Here is an 11900-nt window from a genome sequence, read left to right on the forward strand (position 1 = left end):
CTCTGTCATAATGTACAAAATAATACCTTTTGAATGATATACTGGTCATTCACACTACATATAAAGGTCTTTTTTTGAAGTTGTGGTCAAAAGAAGCAAAGATTTTCTTATTATTCTCTTTATTTTTCTTGACCTTTAATCGCAAATATCTCCATTTGGCAAATATGGACTTATCGGTTTTTGCAAACAAACTCTTCATATATATATATATATATATATATATGTCACAGGGGACTTTCCTCTGAATGTGGGGAACGAAAGTCCTCCCTGCGACTGGGATCTTTTCTATAGTCAAAGGCTGACTTTCTCTAAATGCAGCAGATTGTTAAGCAGACCATTCACTCAATCAACTCCTTCAACTTGTGCAACTACAGTGCCTCGAAATAAGTAGCCAATTACACAGTGTTCTTATAATGTAACAAGCAATAAGATTTATTATACTCGTCTCAAATTATGGTCGTTTACAATTATAATAACATGGTACAAACTTGAATACAGATTTCCAATTCCACTTGATCTTGAGCTTGGTTGCTCTGCTCGTTGGTTTATTCTAGAAGCTCCCGTGCTTGGTTGCTCTAGGTTGTAGACGATGCCCTGCCTGAAGTAGCGGGTCGTCTCCCCTTACTTCTGGTCCTCTCTGGAACCCTAAACTTGGTCCTCGCTGGAACCCTAAACGGTGGCTCTCTCCCTGGAACCCTAAACACCCTGTTAATTTAATAACATGATACCTCCCTTATAATTTGTGGTCTTTAGTTATTCCTGATTCTTATTCATATAACTTAAACAAAACATATGATTATATATTCCATCATATCAACATTGATTAGCCACACATAATTTCCATAATAATGTTTCACCATGGATAATTATCTTTCAATGTGGAATAGGGGTGATTAATCAGCCCATTAAAATCTTAGCGTTGTTCTAATTCTCTATTTCTTTCACAATGCAATTAAAATTCGGTTTGACATACAACCATCACACATACAATGCAATATCGGGAATTACATAGGAACTTACAAGGCATAAACAACTTCAATTAAATGATCGTGTACTTACAACAGTTGTTGGTGTTTACACTCGAATCCTCCTAGATTCTCTGCTGGATGGTCAGGCTGTCCCAGCCGAAATGCAACAATCCCTGAATCACACTGATTCCAAATAACACTCTGCTACTCTAACTTCGCAATCTCGAAGTACCGTAGCCTGGTCCTGAGTGTTCCGCAAATAATGTGGCATCTGAATTTTGTGCCCAAACACTGCATATTTATACATTTGTTGGACCATAGGTCTCCATGTAAAATTAATTAAATGAAGTCAAGTGACTTCCTAGAAAGTTTTCATAGAAGTCCTGCCCCCTTTTCTTATTGGTTGGCGTTTTCTGTCTGTCAAAACTTTCCTGAGTATCTCATTTTGCATTGGTCAAGCCTCTGCTTGACGTCATCACTTCCTGTCCACGGAAACCAAAATTCTTTGAAGTGGTCCTGTTTTGACCTAGCTAGAAACTTGTGTTTGACGTCGTGAATGACGTCCACATACCAGATAGTATGAGGCATACTACCAGGGATACCCTTTCCTCGTATTTTGACGTCATGTAGGGTTTACTCATCCCTAAAACATTTAATTCCAAATCACTCTCTTTTACTTTGATTGTGCATCGCAACATCTCCTTATATGGTTATTTTGATGCAAGCTTTTGTCTTTAAAGCTGCACTTCTTTTGTAACCATTGCCATAACATCAATTTCTTACATGAGCTACACAATAACCAGTAGTACAATGAGACAAATTATTACGTGACAAATACAAAATATGTCATATCATGACACAACCCCCCCATTTCAAGATAGTACTGCTATCTACAATAGTATTTTCACGTATGAAACTAATTTGTCCGTACATACACATGACAATATCAACATTCGATAATCCCCTTGATATGGGTAAACCTGCCCCTCTTACTCTGGACATCGGCTAAGGAAGTCTGCCCCAACGTTATCTGTTCCCTTGACAGCGGTCACGTGGTAGCGGTAGGATTGGAGGGCAAGTGCCCAGCGCAAGACTCGGTTGTTTTGCAACTTAGCCTTGGCAATGTACATGAGGGGACGATGATCCACCTCAAGTTCAAACTCTCTCCCATATAGGTAAACATCGAACTTTTTTACTGCCCATGCAATTGCGAGGCACTCTCGCTCTATGACGGCATACCGTCGCTCTGTGTCTGACAACTTCCGGCTGATGTATGCGATAGGGAACTTCTCTCCCTCTACGCGCTGCATGAGTACTGCGCCAATGCCTACGTCAGACGCGTCAGTCGCAAGTATGAACGGGGATTCATGGTCTGGAAGATGGAGTATGGGGGATGAAGTCAGTCGGGACTTCAGCGTGTTGAACGCCTGCTCTTCCAGGGGTCCCCAGTCTACGCGGTTGGCTCTGTCTTTCTTTGTTAAGTCCGACAGCGGTGCGGCGATAGCTGCGAAGTTGGGTATGAACTTGCGGTAATACCCAGCTAGCCCTAGAAACGCGCGTACCTCCCGCTTTGTTTGCGGCACTTCCGCCTGCAAGATCTGCTCTACTTTCTCGGGGTGAGGCTTCAGCGTGCCGCCACCTACGACATGCCCTAGAAAGTCGAGCGTCTTGAAGCCCACATGACATTTACTTGGCTTCGCGGTTAACCCAGCATCTGCAAGCCTCGAGAGTACAGCTTGCAAGGAATCCAAGTGTTCTTCCCAGGTCTCGGAGAACACAAGGATATCGTCGATGTAGTTCACTACATTGTCGAGTCCAAACAGCACTTCTCGCATCAGCCGTGAGAAGGTGGCTGGTGCATTCACCATACCAAATGGCAGCACGGTGAAGTGAAACAGGCCTTCAGCGGTGACAAATGCTGTTTTCTCCTTATCAGACTCGGCCATGGGTATCTGCCAATACCCCTTGCTGAGGTCGAACTTCGAAAAGTACTTACCTCTTGACAGCTTCGCTAGGAGAGTGTCAGCAATCGGAATAGGTTCTGGGTCAAACACAGTTATAGCATTCAATTTGCGGTAGTCGACGCAAAATCTGTTACTTCCGTCCTTCTTTTTCACTAGTACGATCGGTGACGCGTACTTGGATCGTGATTTCTCTATCACGCCCATCTTCAGCATTTCGCTCAATTCTGCTTTTACCGCAGCTTGCATAGATTGTGGTAGGGGATACGGCTTGCTTACCACGGGGTCAGCGGTAGTAAGTGTCACTGAGCATTCCATTGCGTTTGTTCGCCCTGGTACATCGGTTAATTGCGCATCAAACTGATTTAGCAGATCGGTTACCTGCGCTGCTTGTGACTCGGTCAGTTCCGCATCTATCACCACGTCAGCCACGCTCTCATTCTGCGATAAGGCGGGCAGTCCTATGCACGGTCGGTCGAGATCGGGTTCGACCTCCTCCTCGACCACGGAGATGGCATTCGCTTGGACTCCATTGTCCCTACTTCGCGCACGGTCAACATACTTCTTCAAGAGGTTAACATGGTAGGTCTTGACCTTGCCATTGACCTCAACTCTCACATCACATCGCCCTAGTGTGCCTGTGACCGTATACGGTCCCTGCCATTGCATCAGGAGTTTGCTTGCGCTCGTTGGCCTCATAATGAGCACTTTATCGCCAACCTCAAACTTCCTGTCACGCGCCTTTGCGTCATAGTACTTGGCATATCTTTTCGATGCGCGCTTGAGCTCCTCATGCGCCACTTTGCAAGTCTCCTCGAGTCTCGCTCGTAGGTCCACAACATACTCGTATGTTGTTTTGACCTCTTCGTCGACTGTTTCCGCTTCCCAGATTGTCTTAATCAGGGAGAGAGTTCCACGTACAGTCCTACCATACAGTAGCTCAAACGGACTAAAGCTAAGGCTAGCTTGTGGTACCTCCCGATACGCGAACAACAATGCCGGTAAATAACGGTCCCAATCTTTGGGTCGCTCTGCACTCATTCGTCGCAGCATGGCTTTGAGAGTTCCGTTGAATCTCTCAACCAACCCATTGCACATGGGATGGTACGGAGTTGTGTTAAGCTGCTTTACGGACAGCAAACGCCCTAACTCCCTCATTAGCTCAGAAGTGAACTGCGCCCCTCTATCAGAGAGAATCTCGTCTGGCAAACCTAAGCGGCTAAACATCTCGACAAGCGCCTCAGCCACTCGCTCGGTTTCAATGCTCGGTAATGCAATAGCTTCTGGGTAGCGAGTTGCATAATCGACCAGCGTCAAAACATACCGATTCCCACGATCGGTCTTGGGGTCAAAAGGTCCTACGAGGTCAATCGCCACGCGCTTGAACGGAGTATCAATGAGCGGCATGCTCGCGAGCGGCACGCGACCCACGCTCCCCTTATTCACGGTGCGCTGACAGATATCACATGATATGCAATATCGCCGGACGTCATCTCCCATACCTGGCCAATAGAAGCTTTGCTGTAATCGGTCGAGTGTTTTCTGTGTTTTTAGGTGCCCAGACATTATGCCATCGTGGGCAAGCGCCATTAATCCATCACGGTATGCGCTCGGTACGGCCAATTGTCGAACTGGCTTGCCATATTCCAATTTTGTAGATTGGAATTCGCGATAGAGCAGGCCTCGATGCACGAGAAACTTGCTCTCATTTCCTTTGCTTGTGGTCGTTTTCTGACCACTCTCCGCTGCTCGCCAAGCTTTCGCTAGCGTCGGGTCAGCCTTTTGCGCTGCTTCATACTCACCTTTACTCGTCGCGAGTGAGAGTGCACTTGCTGTCGGCAGTGGTTTGAGGGGTTTCGCACTTTGCGCCTTCTGGCCACGTGTCTCTACCGCCCCTCCCTCGGATGATTCTACCATCTCTTCCTCCTCTACCACTACCTCGTCACTATCAAGTGACCACTGTGGATCGGGATTATTTTGGTCCCTGACCCCGGGAATATTCCCCAAAATAAGCTCATACATTGGGTCTTCCATAACCAGAGCTTCCACTTCCCCAGTGTAGAAAGGCGTGTCTACCCATACCCTAGCAATGGGGAATTCTCTGACAGTCCCGTCTATCAAAACCACCCTCTTCTTCTGCCCTGCAGCAATCTGAGGGGTTCTAACGAACACTGACTTTACCACGGCTGTACTACAGCCACTGTCCCTTAGAACGGACACTACATGCCCTTCTACTTTTCCCTGAAGAACAGGCATGTTCACACCTGATGGTCTGACTCCCGAAGAGCATCCTGCCTCGAGAAGGGGTATTTCATCCCCCGAAGCTAGCTTCACATACGAGCCCGGCTGTCTTGCCGTTTCATATCTAACGGTGTTAGCCTCAATACAGGCAGCCCCCTTTCGGTCCTGACTAGTCTTCTCCTCAGACCCCTTCATTTCATCCAAAGCAGCAGCCCGGTTTAGTCTCGGACTATTCGTTTTGGCCTGGCAGTTTCGAGCCAAATGACCTGCCTTCCCACAAACATAACAACCACTTGACCCCTTATTTCCTTGTGGGCCACTGAATTTGGAAGCCGAATGACCCTGACTTTGGCCCTTGTCAGGTCGCTTTTGGTCTTTGTAGGAGTTGCTCTTTTGTTCCTTATGGGGGTGGGCTTGACTGTATTGATCCGCTAGCTTCGTCATTTCATCTAAGTTTGTCGGATGTCTCTCGCGAACAAACTGCTTCAGCTCTTTCGAGCTCCTGGCATAAATTTGATCCATTATCATCAATTGAATTAGGTCATCAAACTCAGCCCTAAAACCAGCTAACTCTAACCAACGCAAGAGATAGCGCTTCAGCCTCTCGGCTAACTGACTGTGAGTCTCGCCAGGCTCTACCTGCGAGCTCCGGAATTTAGCTCTAAATCCCTCTTCGTTCAACTCATACCTTTGGAGTAAGGCAGCCTTTAATTCATCGTAATCATTTGCAAGTTCTGACGGCATTCGGGAATACACTTCCAGGCCTTTGCCCGTCAACAGTGTACTGAGGGGTAGGGCCCACTGAGTTCTGGCCCATCCCATGCTTTCCGCATATCTCTCGAATCTGCATAGATAGGAATCTAAGTCATCTGTTTTCTCATTGAAAAGAGGTAATTTCACCTTTTTCATGCCATTACTAGGGGAATCATTCCTAGGTCTGGCTGCTGCGATTTGCAGCTCCAGCTCTTTTATTTTCTCCAAATGTTCCCTTTCCTTTTGTCGTTCCTCTCTTTCCTTTTGTCGTTCATCTCTTTCCTTTTGTTGCTCCTCTCTGAGCTTTTCTTCCTTCAAGTCTAGTTTCTCCTTTTCATCCCTAGCAAAATCGACCAATTCCTTGCCTGTCAGCCCTGCCTCCTTCCCCACTTTTATGAGTTCAGACTACACATCCATTGCAATGTACAGTCACGTTACTATAGCAACAATCACTCAATGTAATCTGACCTTAAGACACTGGACCTTGAGCCTAACTCTCACTGGCCAGACAAGTGGCCACTGGCGGTCTAACCTTTGGCTTCTTGTTTCGAGTTATCAGTTGCACATGAGTTGACTGGTCTAGTTATTAACTTTTAACAATTGCTGCCCGGGTTCTCCACCAATTCTTGTCACAGGGGACTTTCCTCTGAATGTGGGGAACGAAAGTCCTCCCTGCGACTGGGATCTTTTCTATAGTCAAAGGCTGACTTTCTCTAAATGCAGCAGATTGTTAAGCAGACCATTCACTCAATCAACTCCTTCAACTTGTGCAACTACAGTGCCTCGAAATAAGTAGCCAATTACACAGTGTTCTTATAATGTAACAAGCAATAAGATTTATTATACTCGTCTCAAATTATGGTCGTTTACAATTATAATAACATGGTACAAACTTGAATACAGATTTCCAATTCCACTTGATCTTGAGCTTGGTTGCTCTGCTCGTTGGTTTATTCTAGAAGCTCCCGTGCTTGGTTGCTCTAGGTTGTAGACGATGCCCTGCCTGAAGTAGCGGGTCGTCTCCCCTTACTTCTGGTCCTCTCTGGAACCCTAAACTTGGTCCTCGCTGGAACCCTAAACGGTGGCTCTCTCCCTGGAACCCTAAACACCCTGTTAATTTAATAACATGATACCTCCCTTATAATTTGTGGTCTTTAGTTATTCCTGATTCTTATTCATATAACTTAAACAAAACATATGATTATATATTCCATCATATCAACATTGATTAGCCACACATAATTTCCATAATAATGTTTCACCATGGATAATTATCTTTCAATGTGGAATAGGGGTGATTAATCAGCCCATTAAAATCTTAGCGTTGTTCTAATTCTCTATTTCTTTCACAATGCAATTAAAATTCGGTTTGACATACAACCATCACACATACAATGCAATATCGGGAATTACATAGGAACTTACAAGGCATAAACAACTTCAATTAAATGATCGTGTACTTACAACAGTTGTTGGTGTTTACACTCGAATCCTCCTAGATTCTCTGCTGGATGGTCAGGCTGTCCCAGCCGAAATGCAACAATCCCTGAATCACACTGATTCCAAATAACACTCTGCTACTCTAACTTCGCAATCTCGAAGTACCGTAGCCTGGTCCTGAGTGTTCCGCAAATAATGTGGCATCTGAATTTTGTGCCCAAACACTGCATATTTATACATTTGTTGGACCATAGGTCTCCATGTAAAATTAATTAAATGAAGTCAAGTGACTTCCTAGAAAGTTTTCATAGAAGTCCTGCCCCCTTTTCTTATTGGTTGGCGTTTTCTGTCTGTCAAAACTTTCCTGAGTATCTCATTTTGCATTGGTCAAGCCTCTGCTTGACGTCATCACTTCCTGTCCACGGAAACCAAAATTCTTTGAAGTGGTCCTGTTTTGACCTAGCTAGAAACTTGTGTTTGACGTCGTGAATGACGTCCACATACCAGATAGTATGAGGCATACTACCAGGGATACCCTTTCCTCGTATTTTGACGTCATGTAGGGTTTACTCATCCCTAAAACATTTAATTCCAAATCACTCTCTTTTACTTTGATTGTGCATCGCAACATCTCCTTATATGGTTATTTTGATGCAAGCTTTTGTCTTTAAAGCTGCACTTCTTTTGTAACCATTGCCATAACATCAATTTCTTACATGAGCTACACAATAACCAGTAGTACAATGAGACAAATTATTACGTGACAAATACAAAATATGTCATATCATGACAATATATATATATATATATATATATATAATTATATATATATATATATATATATATATATATATATATATATATTGTAGTTGCTCCGCGTATTGGCAGTACCGGTACTAGAAATAGCAATAATAATGTCACAATAGAGAAATGCATTAAATGCCAATTGCCTTGATTTTAATTCAAAACCCGCATTTTCGGGGGCCTCCCCCTTAGCACTGTCATCCCTGACGAAGGGGGAGGCCCCCGAAAATTCGGATTTTGAATTAAAATCAAGCAATTGGCATTTAATGCATTTCTCTATTGTGACATTATTGTTGATATATATATATATATATATGTATATATATTATATATATATATATATATATTTATTTATATATATATACATTTATATATATATATATATATATATATATATATATATATATATATATTGCCAGCAAAGCTTGCACAGAGACGTGGCTGTGATGTTGACTAGCACCCCTTTAATTAAGCTTTCGGGCATAGCCCTTCTTCACAATCTACAATGACAATAATAAACAAAATCAGTAATCAGTCTCGGTGTAAAGTCATACTAAACGTAACTAAACTTAATTCTATACATTCAAAAATGTACTGAACATAACAACTATACAAACCGTACAAAATTTCAAACATTTCTAACAATTCAAAATAAAGACAAACATAATATTACTAAAATACTATCACAAAACGGAACTTACTCTGTTACTGCTCGGTATACGTTCTTGTCTGTTGTCTGTGCGAAAATAATGTAGCCGGGTGTATATTATACATGTATGTGTGTGTATGGGGGGGGGGGGGTGTTCTATACTGAGGCCCGTTCCCATTAAATCTATCAAAAAAAACATGTGCTTTTGTTTATATGCTGTTATTGTCATTGTAGATTCTGAAGAAGGGCTATGCCCGAAAGCTTGATTAAAGGGGTGCTATACCCAACATCACATCCACGTCTCTGTGCAAACTTTGCTGGCAATATATTTAACTGTCCTTGCACCAGTCCGCCTCGCCATGTTTTGGTTCAGTCCATTGCTGCCATAGTTTATACATGGCACATTCAAACAAAAAAGTAAGTTCCCCCTAGCATTTTTGGATATATCTCAAAAAGTATTTTACCGATTTTCATAAATCAAACGGGAAAGGATAGGGAATTTTATTACTAATAACATGAATGGCATATCATTGCCACCAGATATCATTATTTGTGTGAAAAAAAAAATGCATTTTATGTCAAAATGCATGGAAAAAATTGCACTAATGCCTTATTGATTACGGAAATATCTTGCCTGACATATGTCACTGTTGGTCGGCCATTTCTTGGCAGATCTTTGACCTCTCCAGTTTCCTGAAACTTTGCTCTAAGTTTCCTTATGGCATCCGGCGAAACTCCCAGTCTCCTGGCCACCTCCTTAACCGGAACCCCAGCTTCAAGGAAGGCTGTAGCTCTCCCTCTTTCAAAAATTTGCAGACGCGGCATGATGCAAAATAGCCATAAGCACATTAATGTGATCAACCCAAATTGGAATTAAAAAGCACATGGCTTCGACCAACATTTTCATATTGAAAAGACCTATTGTTTAAAAAGTATGCATAACGTTAGTTTAATAGGGAAGCACATTATACCTGAAGAAACTCCTGAGAATTACATAACAATTCAAAAAGGTCATTTGCTAACTTGGATATGTAGGAAATGTACACAATATGCTTCATATAACCTCAAGTGCAACTTTTTTTTTCTATGCATTTTGACATAAAATGCATTTTTCCCACACCAATAATGATATCTGGTGGTAATGATATGCCATTCATGTTATGAGTAATAAAATTCCCTATCCATTATGAAAATCGGTAAAATACTTTTTGAGATATATCCAAAAATGCTAGGGTGAACTTTGGTTTAGTGTATACACACACATATATATATTACAGTGTAGTATTTACCTATTTTACATCAGAAAGAAAGAGAAAGAGGTGATTAAGACATAGAAGAGTGAAAGGTGGGAAAAGGGAATGTGAAAAGATAAAGTCAGTTCACCACTATGTTGATAATATTGTCCGTTGACGATAAAATTCTTGTACAAACACGCACGGGGAATAACGATGGGGATTGTGAAGAGAAGTTTGTTCAATACACTGTCAGTTTCATAATAATTATGCAAAAACCTCTGCATGCGAAGCAGAAATAATTATATACAATACCTAGCACATGTGACATTACTAAAACAAGTGTAGTATATACGTTATATACATTTTGTTTATCTCTCCATCCATAAAAATACACCTTGCACCATATTATCCGGGCCGAAACTGATACATTTTCCCCCATTCGTGGCTTGGCAGACGTTTATTGCACAAGAGCAGGTGGACAACTCAAGAATTGCAACAGGCTTCCATCCAGTTGCGTATTAAGTTTTAGATGATGATATAAGTACGTGTATATCCCGAATGACTGGAAATGCATGCAGTTTCATTTCACGCAATTCGCCAACAAATGGGTTTGACAAATATTGATTTTTTGTTTCAACAGCATCTTCTTCGCTCTTGTGATTATAATTATTGCGACCAAACACTGCTTCCTGAAAACATGTTTAACATCTACATACCTTTTCTTCCCCTTTTCATATCCACCTGAAATCAAACCTCTATCATGCATTATTTCTGTTTTAATTCTATTTCATATCTTAAAACCAATTGATACGAGCATTGATCAGCATTTTACTTTAAATAGCCTCATTAGGCCTACCAGGTATTTTAATAAATACAAATTCAAATTACCACACGAGATCGTAAACAAGAACACTTATATGGGCCTATCCAATAAACTTTTCAAGATGTTCATGGCTCATGATATAGTATAGGCCCTAATAGTGCATACACAGTCTCCCATCGGGCATGATTGATTTTGGAATGCAATACTTATAGGACTGTCAATATCTGAATACACTTTGACTTTTATTTAAAAAAAAATATATAAATGACAGTAACCAAGTAAACAAAGTTTTTCCTCCTGTTGGAAAGATGCATGCCTGTAAAAATCAACCATACCTTCAGATTCAGGGCCGCAGAACATCATCGCGGGGGGGGGGGGGGGGGGAGGGCAGACCCAGCGCCCCCCCCCCCCCAGCTCTTCCCTATACGGGAGTAGTCAATAGAATGGAACTTTTGGAAATCCATGGGTGTTGTGATTATTTTTATTTTGTTCCTTTTTTGACACACACACACACACAAAAAGAAGCGCGGAGGGGGGGGGGGGGGGGGGGCGGGTGCAGCCCCAAGCCCCCGGTTCTGCGGCTCTTGAGATAAACAACCAGTTTCCCAGGTGTAACAGACTCTTATGAATAGGCTACTTACAGCAAACGTCTTATTACAAAGGATTTACGGCATTCGACCTGTTCGCGATTAACTTGACACATAGTAATCAGCAAGGTAAACGTCCACAACCGATGCTCAGCAATTCACACACTACACAATGGTATACGTGTGTGTAGGCCTACGTGTGATCTGTTTGTACTTGTATGTGTACGATGTGTGGGGGTGGTGCGGCGGTGGTAGTGCTTGTGTTTGATGGTGGAAGAATCCGTCGAACGGAACGCTCAGTGAATTGAGTTTTTGTTTAATTTTCCTTATATTTTTTTCACAAAAAAGGTGTGTGCGTACGTGTGTTGTGCTGTGTGTGTGTGTGTGTGCGTGCGTGTGTGTGTGAACGTGTGTGTGTGGGGGGGGGGGAGGGGCAAGG

General features: G+C 42.5%; 1 protein-coding gene across 1 annotated transcript; it reads right to left on the reverse strand.

Annotated features, from left to right (window-relative positions):
• Window positions 1-1957: 1957 nt before the first annotated feature.
• Window positions 1958-5992, reverse strand: LOC139723035 (uncharacterized). The gene has a single exon (XM_071634311.1). It carries the CDS (start codon window positions 5990-5992, stop codon window positions 1958-1960), a length of 4035 nt encoding a protein of 1344 aa, XP_071490412.1.
• Between the last annotated feature and the right edge of the window lie 5908 nt (window positions 5993-11900).

Source organism: Diadema antillarum, unplaced genomic scaffold, assembly GCF_040938485.1.
Source record: "Diadema antillarum isolate AM-2024a unplaced genomic scaffold, OU_Dant_1.0 scf00000180, whole genome shotgun sequence".
Taxonomy (NCBI): Eukaryota; Metazoa; Echinodermata; class Echinoidea; order Diadematoida; family Diadematidae; genus Diadema; species Diadema antillarum.